We start from the raw sequence: 24,794 nt of genomic DNA on the forward strand, positions 1-24,794 counted from the left end.
TGAGACTACACAGAGTCAAAATGTGAATGGGAAGTGCGTCACAAATGAGACATAATTTGATGCCCATTATTTGGACATGGTCATTTGCAATTCTAGCTTTTGCGAATTCCTTCCTTGTTTGTCTTTGTAATGCTTCATTTGTCACAATTTGGAGTCTCCAAGACATTAGTCGTGGATTTGGTCAGATCTCAGTTGATTCTAAGATCTTTCTACTTTCATGTGTAGGATTCAACTGTAGGCCTGTTTTTGTAAGCTACACTGATACTCTAGAACATTGTTCTCTCTTCCTTGAGTTCAGATCCTTTATGCTTGTTCTCTCTCTGTCTCTCTCTGTCTCTCTCTGTCTCTCTCTCTGTCTCTCTCTCTTTGTCTGTCTCTCCGTCTGTCTCTCTGTCTCTGTCTCTCTGTCTCTCTCCCTCCCTCTCTCTCTCTCTGTCTCTCTCTCCCTCCCTCTCTCTCTGTCTCTCTCTCCCTCCCGCTCTCTCTGTCTCTCTCTCTCCCTGGGAGTTCTGTGAAGCTGCTTTGTTAAGATGCCTATCTAAGGAGAATGACAGAGGGCATGGCGGGGTTGAGTCTGTGGGACCAGAGAAAATATTAGTTTTCCCACAAGCAAGCAAGAAGATAGGCTAATACCCATAGCAACAGATACAACTTATTTTAGAGAGCGTTTTCATTTTTGACCCGGTTTTGACATAATGTACAGTACCAAGGTAATTGTGGGTTAAGAGCAATCTAGGCTGGCAAAATACACTTTTATGTAATCTAGGTTGGAAAATACACTTTGGATATGTATTGGAAGCAGATGGGGTCCAATAGTATTTGAAATCTTTCAAATACCTAAGGCTCTATTCAATCCGTAGCGCTGAAGAGATGCTTTATAGCACGATTGACAATTAAAGGCAATGTTCCCGCGGTCACTGTTACTGCATTCATGGTAAACGCTGCATATGTCGGCTCAATCGGAAATTACCTTTACATTTTTACGTGGATGTTCCGTATACTTCCGCTATAGGGATTGAATCCAGCCCTTAGTGTTTGCTTTAGCCTGCCTGGATTGTCAGATGGGTGGGGTTTGCAATTTTGTGAAATGGTTCCATTCTATCACACAAGCTCAATCAAGCCCAGTTGAAGTATTTCAAATTATTTGAAATAGGACTTGAACCCATTTCTGGTATGAGGAGAGGGTTGACAGTGGAACAAGAACAGCAAGTATGAGGGAGAATTCTTCCACACATTCTTTTTATTTGTAAATAATAAAAAATGAACTCTTTTTTTAAATATAAAACATACACATCATTTGAGCCACATCTGTTATACCAAACAAGAAATGTTGCAGTGAATACTTTTTTTATTTATTTTTTAGATCATTTTCTTTTATAGTTGTTGTTTCAGTGGAACACATAATTGTAAACAATCAGCATTTTTTTTTCTCCCAATAATACTGACAAAATAAAAGGAATAACTCAGCCTCACTGAACATGAAACTAAAATGAGATGTTTTTATAAATGGGGTTTTACATGGCTGGGGTTGTAGGATGTAGGTTTCAAAGCACAGATAGAGAGGTGTAGTGACGGCAACTTTTGTTGTTAATATGTCCTGATACCCAAGTGTGGCAATTTGGGACTAACCCTTGAAGCCTTGTACTACAGTAGTGTCCCTTTGCTGACTTTATAAGTCCACTAGTGGTCCCCAGGGACTTGACAATGGCCCCGTAATCTGACTTGGCCCCTTTCATAAATATCACTAAACCGTTTGGTTGGTTGAAAAAAGATTTACAATATACCTAAATGACTTTCGGTACATTATACTCTAAAGAATTTCTGTTAATATATGTATCCATATATCTTATTACATCATTATGTTCAACATAACTATACTTTCTATATAGGTTGATCTGATTTATACATATTTAACCATGTAGTCTCAGCCCCATAGAGGTAAACTATGTGTACAGTAACAGTAGATTTGAAAGAATGGGGGCGGTGAGGACTGCTTAGTACGACAGTACAGTACACGTTCAATAGCGTTAAAAAAAGACATCAACATAATCTCGGTAATCAGTTGGTTTCAAAACATTCAGCACCGGAATGAAGGATGTGGACTAGACTTGACTGCAGCTGATCATTTCGAATGTCTTCGCGTGATGTGAATGGCTTCGGTTTCTTGGTTTATCTCTTTATATTTAAGTACGAGCAAACTGTACAAGTGCATGCAACATACATCGGGCCTACGGTATGTGGAACTAACACACATATCTAGTTCAGTTCAATCTTTTTTTTCCAGTATCGTTTGTGTTTTACAAAATGGGCATGCAGCTTGGAACAGGTCCGAGTCATGCTGGCCACGCACCCTTTGGTGTGGGAGGAGTCAGCGGGCCTGACGGAGGATGAGCATTGGTGTTCCTGTCCTGACAGTTTAATCTGATTAGTTATTTTTCACATTCACAAAGATGCAGAAGGGAAATTTGAGCAACTGATCTTTTTTGTTTTTCCAAAAAACTAGACAAAAAAGAAATGAAATGAACCAAAGAGTTTAATTTGCAATCAGTATTTTTTAAAATCTTTTTTTCCTTCAATTTTTTTCAAAAAGTTAAACTTTTTGCGGTACAAAAATCAAGCTTATTGTGCTTGCGTTTTTAAATCTCAAAATAATGTAAACTGAAGTTTCGGATAAAACCCCTAAACATGTTTTGGGGTGAGGGGAAGGATATTCCCAGAAAACAGCTAAATGAAAGATACCTATCTTGTTCTCATGATTGTGGACAAATATATATATTTTTTACAGTGACTTGTTAACACCCTGGTGATAGTTCAAAGTGAAATGTATAATTATATTTATTGGTCAACCTCCTTGGAGGTCTAATATACATCTATACAAAGACAACTGGGTTGGACTTTTTGTAGGTGATTGAATTAAGAAAACTACATTGTAATTCCACACTAATCTCATCGTCAAGTGTAAAAATCGTCATTTAAGATGTGTCACTGAACAGTCCCCTGCATCTCATTGCAGACACTTTATTTCATTTTCTCTATTTCATATTTTTTTCTTTGTCTTTTACTTCTTCTCCAGACATCAGACAACACATCGTAAACCTCAGACTCATCAGAAAAACATTTTTGTGCCATAAGTAACAAACAGAGAAAAAAATAGTCAAACGTACCAAAGACAAAAATTCGAGAGCGGCTTGGACCAGCCGTGGTAAACATATTGAAAACAAAAAAGCATATTTTGACAGAGAAGGACCAGTAATGTGAATCCACAAAGTCTAGGCACCAGAAGGAGACCCCTGCTTGCCCTGACCGATCCCACCCAGAAGCACTCTGCCCTGGGGGCCGAAGTGCTGGCAGTCTGTTTGGGGTCCGGAGAGGGGCTACTGCGGAGAGGACATTATGGCGCCCCCTGGAGGGCAAGGAGGATGACGCCTCTGTCTTGGGTCCATACATTCCGACGCTAACATACATTTCTTTGTTTATTGATGGTTTGACTAAAAACTACCACCCTGCTTCCTTTGTCATTTAAATGTCTACTTAGTTTCTTCTACGAATCGAGTGTTCTCCTTACCGCTCGACTCCAGTACAGCCTTACCTAGCTACCGAACATTGTTTATTACCGACAGCCCCAGTTCTTAGATTACAACCGCGAACAAACTTTGACGAATTAGTTACTGAAATGAAACATTGAAACATAACGCTCTCTAAAACAAACAACAAATTAAACGATGTCAGGAGTGATTGTCAGATATCAACAAAGCTTTTTAATTAAATCATTGTGACTCTTTTTCTTGATTGTTGTTGTTCTAGAATATTATTTGTACGTTCATCTCTAAGGTAACGTTAATTCGTTTCACAAAGCGGTAGGCTAGCCATAGTCCCATTGGTCCATTAAGATTGGTAGCTGTAGTCCTATTGGTCCACTAGGATCGGGTGCCCGGTGGGCCCGAGGAGCTGTCCAATGATGACTGGGAAGCACGTCGAGTCAGGGAGGCTAGTGTGGGGTCCACCAAGGAGGAGGGTGGGAACAACTTGTACCAGCCAATCACTGTACTTGATAAGTCTAGTTCCTCCAATAGGATTTGTGCAACTCCCATGAAGCTTTTGTGGTCCATTCGTCCGTAGTCTCCCCAGACGATCACCTGAAGGGAAAAAAAGACCCCCAAAAATGTATTGATTAAAAACTTTTACAGCTTTAAAAGGTTTTAATATTCTTCAGGGGATACAATTATTTAATTATTTAAATAAAAAGCGATTTTACTTTCTTTATGAAACAAGGCATGCTTTGACACTTACCTGTAAGACTTTACCCTGTGGGCTCTCCTCGAATTGCAGCGCTTGCTGGTACAGCGGGTCGAGCGTTTTCCGTGCAATCTTGGTTTTCTTTTTGGCTACATACGCTCCATTATTCAACAGATATACCTTGACATATGGAGCTGACGAAAGAAAGCAAGAAAGCAAGAAAGAAGAGGCAGATAAGGATACTCTATTGTGGTTATAAACATGATCAGGTTAAATTGTTTTCTCTAGGTGGCCGATTACATGGACCCAGATAAGACTACTCCTGGACTAAAAAGCACTTTCAAAGGACTTTGCACTGAATATTATTTTGTCTCAATGCAGTCCTCCACCCCTAGGTGGCGCTACCACCAGTGTCTCACCAGGGAGGGATTTGGATCCAGGCTTTTGTACTAGGCCCCGAGCTCTGATCACCTCCACCTCCAGCTGACCCTTCTTGTCCATCATTCCGATCTGAATATCACCTGGGAGGAAGAGGAAGTAGAACGACTTGACCGGAAATGGTGGATAAATGACGAGGTCCCACTCAGGCCGTTTCCTATATAAAAAATGTTTCACAGTTCCAGTCTGCTTAAGTTGTGGCTTCCTATATGCACCAATGCGATAGCAGCTGATGTCTCGCCTTCTGTTTTGTCTCTGGTTGACTAAACAGGAAACAGGAAATTGATTGAACCAATCAGAACAGGAAGTAGGCAAGAGATAAGGGGCGCGTTCGAGCAGATCACATTTGTCAAGTATTGTTTTGCATTATGGGTATAAAAATGTGTTTTGTATTATGGGTATTAAAATGTTCAAAAATCATGTGATCAAAGGTCATGCAGTTTTTATGAAGACACCTTCAAGTCGCTGCAGTTGCTTCTCACCAACTGCACCATGCAGTCATCACCTGCATTGTGGGAGGCACTATTTGTCAACCAATCATCAGGGTGTTTTTGTTTGACCCAAATGAACATGGCCAAAGACGTGCCTAAAACAGGAACCAACTTTGCCCCGATTCTAAAGCTACAGGGTATACAAATGAAAGTGATATTTGAGACTGCTTTCTAACCAATTAATTGTACACACATTATGTTTTCAGTTTGTGAGTGTGTGATATGGGAGTATAGAAAAGTTTATTTAAATAAACAATAGCTGCTATGTTGACACTGCCATGTTGATCTGAGCCTTGCTGTTGGAAAACCACTACCTTGTCCGACTTTTGACTGTTGCAGTCGGCTTCGTTAGGCTTACTGCTCGAACACACCCAAGGTCATGAAATAGGAAGTGGGCAATTGAGTTTCTCAAGAGGGAAGTTGGAAGGACATTGAGTTATTGAGGTAATATGGAGAAGGAGGAACGGGAGCAATGTGACTGAATGAAACTGATTTGTGGGGTATAGAAATAGCTGAACAATAAGTTATCAATTGGAGAAGAGTCACAGAGGAACTATGATAAGGCAATAACACAATGAATAGACAGAATAGAATACAATAGGGGGATATTTACTCACCTATGGCAGGTGTGGCCAGCGTTTGTCTGCCCACCAGCTGGGCAGGACCCAGGCCATCCAGGAAGTCGCTGAACTGGTTGCCTGGCTGTCCCAGACGCACCCCACCGAAAAGCAGACTAGAACAGAATAGGAACACAGTCAATATACAACTAATTACCATATCTATCCTATGGGTCCAGGTGAAATGTATCTATCAAATTGAATGCAATAATGCTGAAATACTGGGTTGTTTACTTTACAGTGAATGTCAATTCATGTAACATTGTGGGAAAAATTTGTATATGCATAAACAGAAAGAGGAAGAAAGTAACGAAGAGAGAGGGGGAGAAGGAGGAAAAGGAGAGAGACATATACAGTATACAGAGAGCGATAGCGAGAGAGAGAGAGAGAGAAATACAGAGAGAGAGAGAAATATATATACAGAGAGAGAGAGTCTGTAGGTACTGACTTTCCCTCAGAGTTGCAGCTGTTCATGGTGCCGTTGGTGGACTCTTTACTGGACTGTCGACTCATGTTCCTGGTCATCTCTACGGCCATGCCTGTCTCTGTGCTCCTCTGGATGGATGCACCCTTCTCCTTCTTCCCCTTCCCCTCTGGTACCGGAGAGGAAAAAATATACACAATGTAGCGGATAGCTAAGGCTAATGGCTAAGATAGCATGGCTATGTTACTGTCTTCCTGAGACCTGAAGCACTATCTTCCAGTCCTTAGTTTTTCTGGGTCAGTGCAACACAACTATCGAGGATGAACACACTTAGGCCAGAAGGCTTTATTTTGTGGTCCTTTTGAGGAAAACCATGTATTTCTAGCTGCCTCATCATCATGATAGGACACAGTCACATAGCTGGGGCACGGCCACCCCGTTCCAACTCAGAGGACAAATGACACAAAAGAGGAGGAGGAAGAGAAAGAACCGGGTGGTGAAGTCAAAGTATCCTTTCCTGTCATTGCGTTTTCACAAATCACAGTTGAACAATGGGTTGTAGAGTGTTGGAGAGGTGTTGAGAGAGAAAGAACATGTTTTTTTATTTCAAGGTTCCATTAACTCCACAACCGTCCCTCGTCACAACCAACAGGATCCTTCTGTCATAATACAGACAATGACGTACCATACAGTCAATCCTAAAGAACAATACAGTAGTACATTAGGATAATACGCAGGTTGATGTTTATTGTCATGAATCTTTCTCTGGAGGCAGAACTGAATGATTTCCGCTAGATGGGCCAGCTGCATAGTCAAAATTGGCTATATTGTAAAAATTTATGATTTTTTTATTTTTCCTTTTTGTTCTTAATTTAAGGTTAGGGTTAAGCATTAGGGTTAGAAGCGTGATTAAGGTTAGGGTTAAGGCCAGGCTTAGGCTTAAAATCTGACTTAATGACTTTGTTGCTATTCCAGCTAGTGACCATTCTGCAGAGCTGCCTCCAGAACAAGATTCATGACAAAGAATGCTAACCTTAAATGAATTGTAGTACAGCAAGAATCAACAGTACCAACCATAAAACAATAATCATCTTGAAAGTATTCAAGCCTGAAAAATTTAAAAACAAGTCCTCCTTACCTTCTCTCTCTCTCTCACCTCAACATAAATACTATGATTTTGGCAGCAAAGAGGGCAACTATTACACAGAATACCAATCATACTGCTATACTATATAACAATGGAGAGATCAGCATGGAGAGACCCCCCTAGGCCCCAGTTTCCTTTATAATGGCTTTTTATGTCGGCTACAAAGAGGAGTGCAAAAAAAGAACAGGAAGAGGAATGCAGTGCAGTTGGAGCCTTTCAAGTACCTCTCTCTCTCTCTCGCTGCGTCCTCTCTCCACACCCTACGGTGAGTCCAGCCAGGCTGAGAAAGATTCCCTAAAGTCTTTCTCTCTGACTGGAAGCTTGGCCGCAGTGGCTGTCATCTAGAGTAGAAACATGTTGTTTTGAAACTCTTTAAAACTTTCTTTTTGTGGGTTGTATTCTTAAGATTTGAATTCCAGCATCAGGACATTTTGGCGTGTAGTCACGTAACAAAAGGTCAAGAGTGATGACGCACCTGCTTATCTGTTTCTTTTTTCTGTCTTCAGATGAAAGTGCTATAAGGTAGCTAGCTATAGGTCGCTCTTAACCCTAAAAACATCTGGGAACTATCGTGTCATGGCCACTTGCTGATAGTCCGTAATGTCTCATTTTTACTGTCTGTAATGTCTAATTGTTAAATGTTTGTAATGTCTACCACCGTCTTTCAATGTAAACCCTAAAGTATATTTTCAAATCAAATCAAAATACCAGAGCCACATTTTCATACCACAACCAACCCCTGAGTGTCTCCTTCATTTGGATGAGGATCAGTTTAGACCTTTGAACTCACCCGGGCCGATGATCTGCGAGGTGCTTCGACTACGTCTGTTGGAGACGATGGAGACCACCCTGGCACTAAGGCTGGAGCGTCTCTTCTTGCCACCCATGCCCACCGTGCCCAGCGCCGTGTCCGATTGGCTGCCGTCGGTACGCTCTGACGCGTAGATCTCACTGCTCACGCTTGTGCTCTTCAGCATGGTCCGGCCCGGCGCTGCACGAACCTGCCGACTAGAGGGAGAAAGAGGAGAGTAAGGTTCAATCTGGAATCACAGTCTTGAGATATGAAATGAGCAGTGGAACTTATAACATAAGGGGTTACCTTCACTTTAGTGGGTGAAAACACAGTACAGTCTAATAAACGTCAATAATTGATAAGGTTCTTATACAGTATGATGTGAGGCATACAATGATTGGTGAGTAATTGTAATGAGTTTAATATTAAAACTCGATATTGATGATACAAGAAAGCCTGAACAGACTCCAAAAGATCTCAAAACGTTATAAAAAATGATCTCAATGAACTCAGATGATCTCATGTTTACAAATACGCCTCCAAAATCCCACAAAATTCAGCAATATGCCATATGTGTCCAATGTCCATCATTGCCGGTCTTTTGTAATGGCCGATAACATAGAAATATAATTAAAACACCTTACAACACATATATATATATGTGTCTCTTTTGTATTATAAATGAGTCCTTCAGTCTCAGCCAATAGCCTTAGCTGTTCAGGCTTCTTCTCCTCAGACAGGTCAACATACAGCAGGGACAGACGACACGCAGTGCTCTGTGATGCATTCTAGGGGTTCGGAGGAGCTGGTGCATGTCCATCCCCATCCCCTCTAAAGGGGTCGGGGTGCTGCAGGAGAGCCCCGCCACACTGCACCCGTCCCCCATCCCAATCGGGGACCCTCTCCAAGTGACCAGGGGGTTAGGGAGGGGTAGGGTGGTCTGGGGCCTCTCCTCGGCCCCGTGGAGGGGGGTGATGGAGGGGCGAGGGCCGGCGTTGGGGTAGGGAGGAGGGTACTCCGACTCAGAGGAGGTCCAGGGGGGGTCTGGACAGTGGGAGCACAGGACGCATGCCAGGAGGGATCTGAGACACACACTGATGTACAAACACACACGCAGACACACAGTGGCACAGGACACAACAACGCAGGTTGACACACACACAACGGTCACAGACACACAACCACATGCACAAAAGTGGGACAACATTAAATCAAGCAAAAATAAACAAGGAGACTATATCACATGTGATGTTGTATGTCAGCACAAATGACCAAACACATTTCCCCACATTGAACAATTAAGCTGTGAAATGAAATTGAATAATGGGAGTGATAGAATATAGCAGCCTCAGATGGACAGAGAAGAAGAAGGAGGATTGAGGAAAATGGGATGACTTCGGGCCAGTCTTCAATATACTGTATGCATCCAAGTATCTCCATCGAGCACATCCAAACTGACCTGGAACCAGTCTTCAATATACATACTGTATAAATCCGGTATCTCAATCAAGCACCTCCACACTGACCTGGGGCCAGTCTTCTATATACTGTATGCATTCAACTACGTCCTATCAAGTACCTCCAAACTGACCTAGGACCAGTCTTCAATATACTGTATTCATCCAAGTATCTCCATCAAGCACCTCCACACTGACCTGGGGCCAGTCTTCAGTATACTGTAGGAATCCAATATCTCTCATCAAGTACCTCCAAACTGACCTGGGGCCAGTCTTCAATATTCTTTATGAATCCAATATCTCTTATCAGGTACCTTCAAACTGACCTGGAGCCAGTCTGCAGCAATCTGAGCAACCAGCGAACAATCCACCACATTCCATTCTCTCTGCAGTCCACAATAGCCATGATCTAGCTCTTAGAAAGTATGTCAAAGGCCCTAGGCCCTCTGTTTTATAACCACTCTATATGGATTGACGCACACACACACACACACACACACACACACACACACACACACACACACACACACACACACACACACACACACACACACACACACACACACACACACACACACACACACACACACACACCTCAATACATTAGGCTGTTAATATGGGCCACTACATCTTGATCCTGCCCAGTAGAGGCTCAGGGGATTGGGTCATTTGTCCGTGTCAGCAGGCAGGCTGTGGTGGACCGGACTGGTCAGCCGGAGGGAAGTTAGGGCTGTGTGGGGAGGGAGGTTATGGGTGGGGTTATGTGATGTGAGGCCTCTGGGCTTATAGGACTATGGGATGGTTGGCTAAGAAAGTAGAGTAAAACTGTGGAGAAATTAGGGTAGAAGGTAAAGCAGGTGGGTTTGAGGGACACTAGTTTGTACATGTAAGGCAGGTGGGTTTGAGGGACACTAGTTTGTACATGTAAAGCAGGTGGGTTTAGAGGGGACACTAGTTTGTACATGTAAGGCAGGTGGGTTTGAGGGACACTAGTTTGTACATGTAAAGCAGGTGGGTTTAGAGGGGACACTAGTTTGTATATGTAAGGCAGGTGGGTTTGACGGGACACTAGTTTGTATATGTAAGGCAGGTGGGTTTGACGGGACACTAGTTTGTATATGTAAGGCAGGTGGGTTTGACGGGACACTAGTTTGTACATGTCCCGTGTGGACTACAGGAAAAAAAAGAGGACTGAGCACGCCCCCATTCTCATCGACGGGGCTGTAGTGGAACAGGTTGAGAGCTTCAAGTTCCTTGGTGTCCACATGACCAACGAACTATCATGGTCCAAACACACCAAGACAGTCGTGAAGAGGGCACGACAAAGCCTATTCCCCCTCAGGAGACTAAAAAGATTTGGCATGGGTCCTCAGATCCTCAAAAAATTCTACAGCTGCACCATCGAGAGCATCCTGACTGGTTGCATCACCGCCTGGTATGGCAACTGCTTGGCCTCCGACCGCAAGGCACTACAGAGGGTAGTGCGTACGGCCCAGTACATCACTGGGGCAAAGCTTCCTGCCATCCAGGACCTCTATACCAGGCGGTGTCAGAGGAAGGCCCTCAAAATTGTCAAAGACTCCAGCCACCCTAGTCATAGACTGTTCTCTCTGCTACCGCACGGCAAGCGGTACCGGAGTGCCAAGTCTAGGTCCAAAAGACTTCTCAACAGCTTCTACCCCCAAGCCATAAGACTCCTGAACAGCTAATCATGGCTACCCGGACTATTTGCACTGCCCCCCCACCCCATCCTTTTTACGCTGCTGCTACTCTGTTAAGTATTTATGCATAGTCACTTTAACTCTACCCACATGTACATATTACCTCAACTACCTCAACTAGCCGGTGCCCCCGCACATTGACTCTGCAACGGTACCCCCCTGTATATATAGCCTCCCTACTGTCACTTTATTTTACTTCTGCTCTTTTTTTTCTCAACACTTTTTTTAAAAAATTTTAATTTTTACTTTTTTGTTTAAAATAAATGCACTGTTGGTTAAGGGCTGTAAGTAAGCATTTCACTGTAATGTCTGCACCTGTTGTATTCGGCGCATGTGACCAATACAATTTGATTTGATTTGATTTGAAAGCAGGTGGGTTTGAGGGGACACTAGTTTGTACATGTAAGGCAGGTGGGTTTGACGGGAAAGTAGTTTGTACATGTAAGGCAGGTGGGTTTGAGGGGACACTAGTTTGTATATGTAAGGCAGGTGGGTTTGACGGGACACTAGTTTGTATATGTAAGGCAGGTGGGTTTGAGGGGACACTAGTTTGTACATGTAAAGCAGGTGGGTTTGAGGGAACACTAGTTTGTACATGTAAGGCAGGTGGGTTTGACGGGAAAGTAGTTTGTACATGTAAGGCAGGTGGGTTTGAGGGGACACTAGTTTGTATATGTAAGGCAGGTGGGTTTGACGGGACACTAGTTTGTACATGTAAGGCAGGGGTGTCAAACTCATTCCATGGAGGGCCGAGTGTCTGCAGGTTGTTGGTCTTTCCTTTCAATTAAGATCTAGACAACCAGGTGAGGGAGTTTCTTACAAATTAGTGACCTTAATTCATCAATCAAGTACAAGGGTGGAGCGAAAACCCGCAGACACTTGGCCCTCCGTGGAATGAGTTTGATGTAAAGCCAGGTGGGTTTGAGGGGACACTAGGTGACAGTTACAGTAGGTGGTTGAGTGAGGCCATTTACAGGTCACAACAAGAGCAATAGGTTTACGGGGACCATGGTTAGTGGGTACACAGCGATTATATGAGATGCCTGGACTATGGGGCTCTTGTCTTCCAGGGCCCATTGCAGGTCCCTCCATCCCGTGAAGGAGCGAGAGATCTTTTCTCTTTTCTTTACCTGGCGTCTTTGGGGTCCCCAGACACAGTGTGTCTCCTCCTCTTCAGCTCTTGAGAGAACCGTCTCTTCCCTGCTGCCCTCATCCTTTCTTGCTCTCCATTCATCCCCCACGAGATCCTCCTCTCCTTCTTCTCGTCCTCTAAAGACTTGGACCTGTGTCCGTTCATTTGGGGGTTTTCCCCCCGTGTGTGTTTGTGTGTACGCAACGCAAGTATTTGTAGAGAAACACGAGCATGCAAAAAGATTGAAGAGTGCACCAATCAGCATGCAGAAAAAAAGAGAGACGAAATAAAAACAAGCAAGCATGACACACTGACAGATAAACAAATACCACACCATGCTTTTGATTTCTTCAATTGATACTTCATTATCTTGTAAATGATCTTGTAAAAACATATGAAATTAAATTAAAGTGCAAGGCGGTGTACCGACCTGAGCCGCCCGCGCGGGCGTTCTGATTGGATGGACATGTAGGAGGTGCTGCTGAGGCGTGAGGCGCTGCTGGCGCGGGATAGGGCCGACGCGTCACTCATGTCGCTGTCTGACGAGCGGGCCGACACGTTGTCACAGCTCCGCCGCTGGTCCGCATACATCTGAAGGCGGTGAGAGAGGAGAGAGGAAGACTCCGAATATGTATCAAACGGTCCAATTAGTTACTGTACATACAGTAGGTCCAATAAAACACAGTTGTGTTGCTGAGCTTTATGTGTAGATCTGCTCCCCAATAACCAAAGTGGTATCTGTGTTATTACTGATCAATGAAAAAATAATCACCATGGAAAACTCTCCAACTTTTGATGTGTGAAGGACAGTGGCCATCTTGAACGACAGTTAATATACTGTTGCTCTAGGTGTAGAACTAGATAATTACAAATTGTATGTGTTCCAGCAGAGAGATGCAGCAAAAGTACTGACCTCTCGTTTGGTCTTGAGGTCTGTCTCGGGGTCGTGGGAGGCTGAAGGCCGGTAGGAATGTACTTTCATGTTCATCTGTCTGGCTCGCTCCTCTACTGCTAGAGCTGGGAGGAAATGACTTAATGAATGAATACAGTAATAATACAGTAAATTACACAAGAAACACACAACCTCTCAGGTGAATGACAGTGAAAGTGAACGGTGTAGGGTGAATTTGCCCCTAGACGCTGATCTTGTGTCAGTTTTGCATTTCCCCTACTTATGGTTAAGGTTAGGATTTGGGGAATGGAAAGCTGATCCTAGATCTGTACCTAGGGGAAACTTCACCCTGGAACAAGGTGAACAGAGGAAGCAGGAGGTGATTGGAGGTGTCAGACAACTGTACTGTACTCTTAGTGGCATTACTCTATTTGGACACTAGGTGGCGCATGCGATGCATCACTTTCATTAGATGTCATGTACTGAATACTACAGCGTGCACAGAGGGTCATAATTGTTGGGGGATATTAAGAGGGAAAATGCAAATCACATCTACTAAAATCTAAAACATAATATAAAGTTGGGTAAGATACAGTCGTGCCATAGAATGACCTTTTTCATCAGGTTTACTAGCATCAACAGGTTTATTATCTACATGTAGATGTTCTTCATGGACATGGAGGTAGAAGAGAATGAGGAATGTAAAGAAACAGCGAAGAGTGAGGAAGAGCACTCAGAAAGAATGGTTTTGAATGGTCGGAGTTATGAGTTCATACACTCAGTTATAGTACGAGACACATCAAACACACACGCAAAGACAGACAGCCACACACACACACACACACACACACACACACACACACACACACACACACACACACACACACACACACACACACACACACACACACACACACACACACTCCTTGACAACCTACCTTGCTCTACGCTGCTGCTTCTGGCAGGAACCTGTGGCAGCTGTCTGCCCCTGCGACCCGTAGGAGGGGAGGGGCTGTGGGTGTGTGTTCTGAGAGAGAGAGAGAGACAAGAGACAGAGAAAGAGAGAAAGGGGGAAAGGGAGATTAACTACAAGAGAATGAGTTCAACTCCTCCACAGAAGGCCCATTCCTGCATATGTAAAACCCAGGGTGGCTACATCCTTGACCATACACTAGAGGGAACCAATGGGATTGGTTTACTCCTCCCACAACCAATAGGAGCAGCAGGGCAGTGGGTATAGGGGGGGACAGAGGTCCAAGCGGGGCAAAGGGGTTCAACAAGGGGGTGCTAAGGGGGTATATTTTTGGGCACCAGCATGCACCTGTCCTGTCGTGGTGAGTTAGGGGCAGATCCCCCCAGGGGTGTTTGGTTAAAGGGGCGCAGCGGCCCCCCTCTCCCCCTACTGCCCCTCAGTATAGAGGTGGGCTGGATACGACTGGCATCAACAGGCCACGTGGAAAGGAAAGAAAACACAAACGAAAGAAAGCTAAATGATATAAATGGTAAAGAATGTAAATCATATCAAACAGAAAAGAAGGACCTTATGGCGAACAATGAATCAGAACACAATAAATGAAGGACATAACAATTCAAGACAACACAGGGCTACGGGTCCTACTGATAGTACCATGCTGATAGTCCCACACCATCTGAACAACGCTCATTTAGAAAAGGTTTTGCTGTGCTGCTAAATTGCATACACAACAAAGTCACAATTTGTTACAATTCAGATTGACATCAGACATCAACACATTCTCGATTTGAAGAGGGACTATCTCCATCCAGATAGAGGAGAGGATGAATGGGGGTGTATGGGAGGCATGGGTAGAATGAATGAAAGAATGCCCTTACCTGTCAGCCTCCAGGCCTTTCTTGCTGTTACCTCTCTGACTGTTAGGCCTGCCCAGGCTCCCTGACTGCCTGTGACGTGGAGGACATGAGAAGAAGACAAAATGGAGGATGGGTAACCCAATGGAGAAACAAAACTAAAAACAAATCTTGAATGCATGGTCAGCTGGCGTTTTATTTTAAATAAAAGAGATGCTTTGGCTGAAATGATTTTGTTAAAATAAAATGAAGATGCAAAAATTTTGACTACTATATTGCACTACTACATTGCTTGCTACTAACTGTTTCGAAAAGAAACATCAAAGCACCATGACAACAGAGCAAGTGGAAGTCAGATGTGTAGCAGAGGAAGCAGGTCAGTAAGCTGAAGCAGAAGTCAGGAAGCAGGTCAGTAAGGTGAAGCAGCAAGAGAAGCAGTAACTACAGCGTTACAACAACCCACCAGTTTACACTCTAATCTAGAACATCTAGGAAAGCTACAAAGTGCAGGGTTAGGCTTAGGCCAGGGCTAGCACAAGGGTTAGGCTTACGGTTAGAGGAAAACTATAGTAGCCACGCAGTGCTAAGCAAGTACAGTAGCAGGACTGCAGCTTGGGTCCTGGGAGGTAAGGGTAGAGCTAGGTCGGTACCCAGTACCTTTCTTCCTCTGGGGAGGCCTGCTCTACTAAAATCCTGGGGCTTGTGGGCTGTCTGCGGGGCAGAGAGTTGGAGCATCTGGAGGTGTGGTGGGGTGTGGCATCCCCCAGGTGGGGAAACAGGGGGAGGGACACAGTGAGTGGAGGGAGGGGTGGGTTCATGTTAGTTTAGAACAAGCTAAAATCATTTGGCTTCCCTGGCAACTAGAATGCCTCTGCTAGCCAAAACACTCAGTGACAGTAGGTGTGAATTATTTTGCAGGTAAATGTGAAAGAGCTGTTATTGTGTAGTCACTGTGTTGCTCAGCACCTCTCAATATACACTGAGGAGCTAGTGGTGAACAAAATGACATATTATGATGAATAGCAACCTAATTGATAGATAACATGCATGACAAGAATGGGTGAAGAGATGTTGAATCTTTGTTGATTCAAAGGTTGACAATCAAATGATCGTTTTTTACATTATTTGAGAGAATAAAGAAATGTTCAACTACTAAGGAAACATTGTAAACCTAGAAAAGGAGGTGCAGCAGGTTAGCTCTTATAGAGGAGAGTGGATGTTGGTGTGTGTGTACCTGTCTCTATCAGGAGAGAGGAAGTTGGTGTGTGTACCTGTCTCTATCAGTAGAGAGGAAGTTGGTGTGTGTGTACCTGTCTCTATTAGGAGAGAGGAAGTTGGTGTGTGTGTACCTGTCTCTATCAGGAGAGAGGAAGTAGGTGTGTGTGTACCTGTCTCTATCAGGAGAGAGGAAGTTGGTGTGTGTGTACCTGTCTCTATCAGGAGAGGGGAAGTTGGTGTGTGTGTACCTGTCTCTATCAGGAGAGAGGAAGTTGGTGTGTGTGTACCTGTCTCTATCAGTAGAGAGGAAGTTGGTGTGTGTGTGTACCTGTCTCTATCAGTAGAGAGGAAGTTGGTGTGTGTGTACCTGTCTCTATCAGTAGAGAGGAAGTTGGTGTGTGTGTACCTGTCTCTATCAGGAGAGAGGAAGTTGGTGTGTGTGTACCTGTCTCTATCAGTAGAGAGGAAGTTGGTGTGTGTGTACCTGTCTCTATCAGGAGAGGGGAAGTTGGTGTGTGTGTACCTGTCTCTATCAGTAGAGAGGAAGTTGGTGTGTGTGTACCTGTCTCTATCAGTAGAGAGGAAGTTGGTGTGTGTGTACCTGTCTCTATCAGGAGAGGGGAAGTTGGTGTGTGTGTACCTGTCTCTATCAGTAGAGAGGAAGTTGGTGTGTGTGTACCTGTTTCTATCAGTAGAGAGGAAGTTGGTGTGTGTGTACCTGTCTCTATCAGGAGAGTGGACGTAGGTGTGTGTGTACCTGTCTCTATCAGGAGAGGGGAAGTAGGTGTGTGTGTACCTGTCTCTATCAGTAGAGAGGAGGTTGGTTTGTGTGTACCTGTCTCTATCAGGAGAGTGGAAGTAGGTGTGTGTGTACCTTTCTCTATCGGGAGAGAGTAAGTAGGTGTGTGTGTACCTGTCTCTATCGGGAGAGAGGAAGTAGGTGTGTGTACCTGTCTCTATCAGGAGAGGGGAAGTTGGTGTGTGTGTACCTGTCTCTATCAGGAGAGGGGAAGTTGGTGTGTGTGTACCTGTCTCTATCAGTAGAGAGGAAGTTGGTGTGTGTGTACCTGTCTCTATCAGGAGAGAGGAAGTTGGTGTGTGTGTACCTGTCTCTATCAGTAGAGAGGAAGTTGGTGTGTGTGTACCTGTCTCTATCAGGAGAGGGGAAGTTGGTGTGTGTGTACCTGTCTCTATCAGTAGAGAGGAAGTTGGTGTGTGTGTACCTGTCTCTATCAGTAGAGAGGAAGTTGGTGTGTGTGTGTACCTGTCTCTATCAGGAGAGTGGACGTAGGTGTGTGTGTACCTGTCTCTATCAGGAGAGGGGAAGTAGGTGTGTGTGTACCTGTCTCTATCAGTAGAGAGGAGGTTGGTTTGTGTGTACCTGTCTCTATCAGGAGAGTGGAAGTAGATGTGTGTGTACCTTTCTCTATCGGGAGAGAGTAAGTAGGTGTGTGTGTACCTGTCTCTATCGGGAGAGAGGAAGTAGGTGTGTGTACCTGTCTCTATCGGGAGAGAGGAAGTTGGTGTGTGTGTATCTGTCTCTATCAGTAGAGAGGAAGTTGGTGTGTGTGTACCTTTTTTTTTTTTTTTTTTTTTTTTAGTCATTTAGCAGACGCTCTTATCCAGAGCGACTTACAGAAGCAATTAGGGTTAAGTGCCTTGCTCAAGGGCACATCGACAGATTTTTCACCTAGTCGGCTCGGGGATTAGAACCAGCGACCTTTCGGTTACTGGCACAACGCTCTTGCCCACTAAGCTACCTGAGACCCCAGTACCTGTCTCTATCAGGAGAGAGGAAGTTGGTGTGTGTGTACCTGTCTCTATCAGTAGAGAGGAAGTTGGTGTGTGTGTACCTGTCTCTATCAGGAGAGGGGAAGTTGGTGTGTGTGTACCTGTCTCTATCAGTAGAGAGGAAGTTGGTGTGTGTGTACCTGTCTCTATTAGTAGAGAGGAAGTTGGTGTGTGTGTACCTGTCTCCATCAGGAGAGTGGACGTAGGTGTGTGTGTACCTGTCTCTATCAGGAGAGGGGAAGTAGGTGTGTGTGTACCTGTCTCTATCAGTAGAGAGAAAGTTGGTTTGTGTGTACCTGTCTCTATCAGGAGAGTGGAAGTAGGTGTGTGTGTACCTGTCTCTATCGGGAGAGAGTAAGTAGGTGTGTGTGTACCTGTCTCTATCGGGAGAGAGGAAGTAGGTGTGTGTGTACCTGTCTCTATCGGGAGAGAGGAAGTTGGTGTGTGTGTACCTGTCTCTATCAGGAGAGGGGAAGTTGGTGTGTGTGTACCTGTCTCTATCAGGAGAGAGGATGTTGGTGTGTGTGTACCTGTCTCTATCAGGAGAGGGGAAGTTGGTGTGTGTGTACCTGTCTCTATCAGTAGAGAGGAAGTTGGTGTGTGTGTACCTGTCTCTATCAGTAGAGAGGAAGTTGGTGTGTGTGTACCTGTCTCTATCAGGAGAGTGGAAGCAGGTGTGTGTGTACCTGTCTCTATCAGGAGAGGGGAAGTAGGTGTGTGTGTACCTGTCTCTATCAGTAGAGAGGAAGTTGGTGTGTGTGTACCTGTCTCTATCAGGAGAGTGGAAGTAGGTGTGTGTGTGTACCTGTCTCTATCGGGAGAGAGGAAGTAGGTGTGTGTGTACCTGTCTCTATCGGGAGAGAGGAAGTAGGTGTGTGTGTACCTGTCTCTATTGGGAGAGAGGAAGTTGGTGTGTGTGTACCTGTCTCTATCAGGAGAGGGGAAGTTGGTGCGTGTGTACCTGTCTCTATCAGGAGAGGGGAAGTTGGTGTGTGAGTACCTGTCTCTATCAGGAGAGGGGAAGTTGGTGTCAGGTCTGAGGCAGGTGGTGCTGGCACTCCTCACCCGGTCCAGACTGGGCTGCAGATCACTACAGTACCACGGAGGGAGAGAGAGAAGGAAGGGAAAAGCGGAAGAGAGGGGACAGAGTGAAAGGAAGAGGGCAAAACAGAGAGAAGGAATGGTAGAGAGAGAAAAAAACAAAGAAAGAGAGAGAATGGAGGGAAATAGAAAAAGACAGAAGGAAGGAATTGCAAATAGAGGTGGGAGGGGGAACGAGACACAGAAAGAAAAGAAGGAACGAACATTAGATACAGAACAGAGTTAAAGGGGGCTTGTAAACCTCCATTCATTACAATAGAGGCCCTTTGCGGCGATACTGTTCAGTCGGTCCACTTGATGTGAAGGTTGGAGCGTTGCCATGGGAACTTGCTCTTGGTGGATGAGGAGGGTGGACTGGGTGAACTTTGCGTGAGCAGACATACTACAGCACAAGTATTCTCTCTATCACACACACACACGCACGCACGCACGCACGCACACACACACACACACACACTGTCTCTTTCTCTCTCCCTTCTCTCTGGCAGGGAGCCTACTAATGTTGAGGGTCTTAACATTTGTCATGGTCTTTGTTGGGGCCATGGATGTCAACACAACACTGGAATAGAGGCTGTGTCCAACTGCATCACATGCCTCATATGACACAGAGCCCCAATGTATGTTATGGTTTGCAGTGCGCCAATAAGGACTTAGTTGTTTATTGTTTAATACAGTCAACTCTGTTGCGTGTCCTGTGGTCTTACACAAGTTTGGGTTAAGGATCAGCATTCGATCACTCACAAAGGGATGGACGGTGGAGTGCAAAGGCCTTTTGGGGGCTTGGAGAGGGTCATCCGTGGGGTTGGGGTGGAGAGGTGAAGTACGAAAGAGAAGGGGTTTCCATTGGGGGTGGGAGGGCAGAGGATGAAGGGATGGGGTGCAAAGGGGGCGAGGAGGGCGTCTGTTCACAGTTATGGGTTTCTTACCTAACGGTGACCTCATCAGTGAACCTGAGCACACGGTGTGTGAGCACGCTACGGGAGGCGGGACCGCCCCCTTCCTGATGCCCCCGGGGGGGCTTGCTCTTTAGGCATGCAGGGAGGGTGTTGCTACACGCGTGTGAATCCGTGGTAGAATGTATAGATGCATGCAAGAAAGGAAAGAAAACATAGATTTGACATGCATGCAAAAGAATGAGAGACCAATGAACAATGATGAAGACATGTAAGGAATAAACAGAGAAAAACAGACTCTGAGTAAAACGACATGCAAGAAAACCCAACAATGGCATTGAGGTAAACAAACAAACCATATAAAAACAGCAAAGCAATAAAAATGTCCTATGGACATCTCTAGAACTTGAGACATGGAGGAGGAATATCCAGATTTGACATCAAAATATCAAATGTACTCCTTTATAATCCCCATTCTCAGTACATCCTCTCCCAACTACTTTGTAGTGATGGGGGGTTGTCTGATGGAGGCCCAAGACATAGACGACAACAGAGAACACAATGAAAGTAAAAATATATGCATATTGGCAGGACTGCACCGTGTACACCTCAGAAATGTAACGATACCTATCAAATAAAGTAAATGACCGTTATCGGTGTCAGCGATGACCCCAATAAAAACACAGTAACCCTTTACTTAGGGTGTACAGTTATAATGTGTTTTTACTTGTCAACAGCATGTCTATTCTAAACTGTAACATCACCAAGTCGCCTGCGAAGGTGAAATCAATGATGTTATAACGCGAAGAAAAGTGACCCTTTTGTCTCTAGCTTTTGTTGTCACATACACCGGATAGGTGCAGTGAAATGTGTTTTTTACAGGGTCAGCCATAGTAGTACAGCACCCCTGGAGCAAATTAGGGTTAAGTGCCTTGCTCAAGGGCACATCAGGAGATTATTTACCTTGTCGGCTCAGGTATTAGAATCAGCAACCTGTCGGTTACTGGCACAAAGCTCTAACCGCTAGGCTAGCTGCCGCCCATTAGATGACTGGAGATTAAATGTAATACTGATTATATAAGTCCATCTAAACAGATTTTAAGTTGCACGTGGGAAAGCATTATAGCATGGGGAAATAAAGTATATAATAGATTTACTGTACATAGGACAGTATATAGGATTATAGTACTAAAATATACAGTGAAGTACTACTATAGTATTACTGTAACATAGCAGATTGCACACAGATCTGGCCCAGGGTCATCATATTATAATAAATAATAATTAGGTGGATGCTTATATTTGTCCTATTTCACATGTACAAGTGTGTATTATACGCATGTGTGAATTGGATGTGTTTTTTTCACATCCCAACTCTGTGATACCACATCAAATCTGTCTGGAATCTGGTTGCTGGTTTAGCGATCATTTCAAAAAGCTTTCTAATGTGTCTCTGGAAATGGAAAATAATGCTAATATATTAGCATGTTCTAATGTGTTGTGGTGTAGCAATGCTGCTAAAATATTAGCATGTTCTAATGTGTTATGGTGCAGCTATTATGCTATGCTAACATATTAGCATGTTCTAATGTGTTATGGTGCAGCTATTATGCTATGCTAACATATTAGCATGTTCTAATGTGTTGCGGTGCAGCTATGATGCTATAGTATCAAAACTGAAGAAGCAGGTTGAAGGAAGGGGCCATAAGAGAGAAAATGGTATGGCGGTTGTTGGTTTGCCAAAGCATTACCAAACAATTGACACAGAATACCAAATCAAGCACAAGTAAAGCTCTGTTAGGAGTGGGTGTGGGGCATCAATTACGTTGCGAGAACGTTGATACAACATAATAAGCCACATAAAATGCCAATGGTGAGTTGAGTTCAGGTTTTTGGGAAAGAGAGAAGGGTTTTCTTATTCTACTCTCTTACCTGTATATGTCCTTGTGTATACCATTGACTAATAGGGGCATTTTGGGTGGTAGTGTATTGCTGGACCTAGCTACACCCCTGTGTAGTTATTTGAGAGTAGACCGTGCATTGATTGAGAGGGAAAAAACAGAAGAGGGGAAAAACAATACAATACAATTCTATAAATAAAATGTTCAGGCGAGAATAACATGAATCTGCTAGAGATACAATGTTCAGACAAAAATGTAATTCACCAAGAGAGATTTTCATACTATTCTGAGGTAAACGATAGAGCTATTCTGTAATCTATTATAATCTGTTTAAAACCAATATAAACTCTATGTTTTTATGATGTCATGGAGAGTGTGGTAATATTTTGGGCCTATCAGGTGAAAAAAGAAGTCCCTTTGTGTCTGGAACGAATTCATCGGCATTCTAAAACTATATAAAGCTGAATACATGACAAATATGACTTTCACATTTTCCACTTTCTATGCAGATAGACAAAAGCAAACATTGATGCAGTACATTGAATAGGAACACATCACATTAAACAAAAATATTGCCACATGATACATAAAATACACTTTATTTGTCACAACCATAGACTGTAGTATCACTGACCAAGTTAAAATGGAGTTGTTAATATTGAATGACAATGCAAAGAATGATGGGTAATATAATAGAAGAAAGATGGTGGGTAGCTTCGATAACAATCACGTCTCTGGCTTTTTGGTTGTTGTTGTTTTTGTTTACCTGTTTGTGTGCAGGCACTCGGCACTCCCGCCTCGGATAGACCTGTGCATCTCGAGGACCTCACTGTGATTGCCATGGCGATGGGTGAACCGAACAACCAATCAAAAACAACAACGTAAGAGGATGGTCAAATCAGACAAGCCCACTCATGAGAAATGAATGAGAAGAAATCATGAAATCATAATTTTGATTCAGCATCAATAATAATAAATATGATATTAAACTTTTAGTAAGAGACTTTTGCATTAGACTGTTAGTCGTATTAGTAATTATTAGTATAGAACAGTACTAATGTAGCCTGCTATTCCACTTGTCCTTGGAGTATCCAACACTTTCAACCTCAAAAATTAAAAGTTAGTGGTCAACCTCTTTGAAATAATTGGGCATAAAGGAATACTGTTTCTGCAGGTATTTCATTGAAAATGAACAAAATAAGGAGGAAACCATGTCAGCATCTACTCCTATATTGAACTCAAAGCTCTACTCAAATAAGATACTCAAAAGTATATCCATTTTGAACACAAAACACTGGAACCTCACTACATAACCTGCTCACACTCTCTCCCTGTCATAAGTCACCAAACTATTCTCAGACTGGCAGTAACCATAAACTCCCTGATACGGTACCTACAGCATCTAATGTCTAATCTCCTCCCTAATAAACAAAGGCCACCATCCGCCAATGTCTGGGTGACGTTACCTGTCCTCGGAGTACTCGTAGTCCGAGTCCCCAGAGCGGTGCTCCCCGTGGGAGTCATGGTAACGGGAGGGGGAGCAGGAGTGGTGCCGGTTCTGGTGGATCTCATCCAGACTCCTGATGGGGGAGGACATAGAGAGTAGTGTTACTGGTTTTGTCATAGTGTGGACATAAAAGGTAATTGATTTGAGCCATAAGAGTGTGCTGAAGAGTCATCCCTGGTGTATGTGTGTGTGTGTGTGTGTGTGTTTGTGAGGGAAAAAAGTATTTGATCCCCTGCTGATTTTGTATGTTTGCCCACTGACAAAGAAATGATCAGTCTATAATTTTAATGGTAGGTTTATTTGAACAGTGAGAGACAGAATAACAACAACAAAATCCAGAAAAACTAATGTCAGAAATATTATAAATTGATTTGCATTTTAATGAGAGAAATAAGTATTTGACCCCTCTGCAAAACATGACTTAGTACTTGGTGGCAAAACCCTTGTTGGCAATCACAGAGGTCAGACGTTTCTTGTAGTTGGACACCAGGTTTGCACACATCTCAGGAGGGATTTTGTCCCACTCCTCTTTGCAGATCTTCTCCAAGTCATAAAGGTTTCGAGGCTGACGTTTGGCAACTCAAACCTTCAGCTCCCTCCACAGATTTTCTATGGGATTATGGTCTGGAGACTGGCTAGGCCACTTCCTCCTCCTCCAAACACGGCAAGTTGAGTTGATGCCAAAGTGCTCCATTTTGGTCTCATCTGACCACAACACTTTCACCCAGTTCTCCTCTGAATCATTCAGATGTTCATTGGCAAACTTCAGACGGGCCTGTATATGTGCTTTCTTGAGCAGGGGGACCTTGCAGGCGCTGCAGGATTTCAGTCCTTCACGGCGTAGTGTGTTACCAATTGTTTTCTTGGCGACTATGGTCCCAGCTACCTTGAGATCATTGACAATATCCTCCCGTGTAGTTCTGGGCTGATTCCTCACCGTTCTCATGATCATTGCAACTCCACGAGGTGAGATCTTGCATGGAGCACCAGGCCGAGGGAGATTGACAGTTATTTTGTGTTTCTTCCATTTATGAATAATCGCACCAACTGTTGTCACCTTCTCACCAAGCTGCTTGGCGATGGTCTTGTAGCCCATTCCAACCTTGTGTAGGTCTACAATCTTGTCCCTGACATCCTTGGAGAGCTCTTTGGTCTTAGCTATGGTGGAGTGTTTGGAATCTGATTGATTGATTGCTTCTGTGGACAGG

At 43.9% G+C, this 24,794-nt stretch overlaps 1 protein-coding gene across 12 annotated transcripts in view; it reads right to left on the reverse strand.

Moving 5' to 3' along the window:
• Positions 1 to 1,222: 1,222 nt before the first annotated feature.
• LOC123484491 (regulating synaptic membrane exocytosis protein 1-like) overlaps positions 1,223 to 24,794 on the reverse strand; it is a 36,404-nt gene continuing 12,832 nt past the window's right edge. For 3 of the 12 annotated variants that reach the window (XM_045214892.1, XM_045214883.1, XM_045214882.1), the window contains 18 exons: positions 23,546 to 23,659; positions 22,846 to 22,908; positions 22,111 to 22,188; positions 20,212 to 20,334; positions 19,185 to 19,274; positions 15,833 to 15,910; positions 15,200 to 15,268; positions 14,670 to 14,783; positions 14,287 to 14,375; positions 13,370 to 13,473; positions 12,887 to 13,047; positions 12,455 to 12,607; positions 8,144 to 8,361; positions 6,231 to 6,375; positions 5,783 to 5,898; positions 4,656 to 4,757; positions 4,291 to 4,430; positions 1,223 to 4,136 (listed from right to left, as the gene is read on the reverse strand). In XM_045214892.1, the coding sequence (XP_045070827.1) occupies positions 3,918 to 4,136; positions 4,291 to 4,430; positions 4,656 to 4,757; positions 5,783 to 5,898; positions 6,231 to 6,375; positions 8,144 to 8,361; positions 12,455 to 12,607; positions 12,887 to 13,047; positions 13,370 to 13,473; positions 14,287 to 14,375; positions 14,670 to 14,783; positions 15,200 to 15,268; positions 15,833 to 15,910; positions 19,185 to 19,274; positions 20,212 to 20,334; positions 22,111 to 22,188; positions 22,846 to 22,908; positions 23,546 to 23,659 (2,176 nt within the window). In that variant the 3' untranslated portion in view covers positions 1,223 to 3,917. The remainder of the gene's footprint in view (positions 4,137 to 4,290; positions 4,431 to 4,655; positions 4,758 to 5,782; positions 5,899 to 6,230; positions 6,376 to 8,143; positions 8,362 to 12,454; positions 12,608 to 12,886; positions 13,048 to 13,369; positions 13,474 to 14,286; positions 14,376 to 14,669; positions 14,784 to 15,199; positions 15,269 to 15,832; positions 15,911 to 19,184; positions 19,275 to 20,211; positions 20,335 to 22,110; positions 22,189 to 22,845; positions 22,909 to 23,545; positions 23,660 to 24,794) is intronic. The other 9 variants (XM_045214885.1, XM_045214884.1, XM_045214886.1 and 6 more) reach the window with 9 other exon arrangements.

Source organism: Coregonus clupeaformis, unplaced genomic scaffold (assembly GCF_020615455.1).
Source record: "Coregonus clupeaformis isolate EN_2021a unplaced genomic scaffold, ASM2061545v1 scaf0331, whole genome shotgun sequence".
Lineage (NCBI taxonomy): Eukaryota > Metazoa > Chordata > Actinopteri > Salmoniformes > Salmonidae > Coregonus > Coregonus clupeaformis.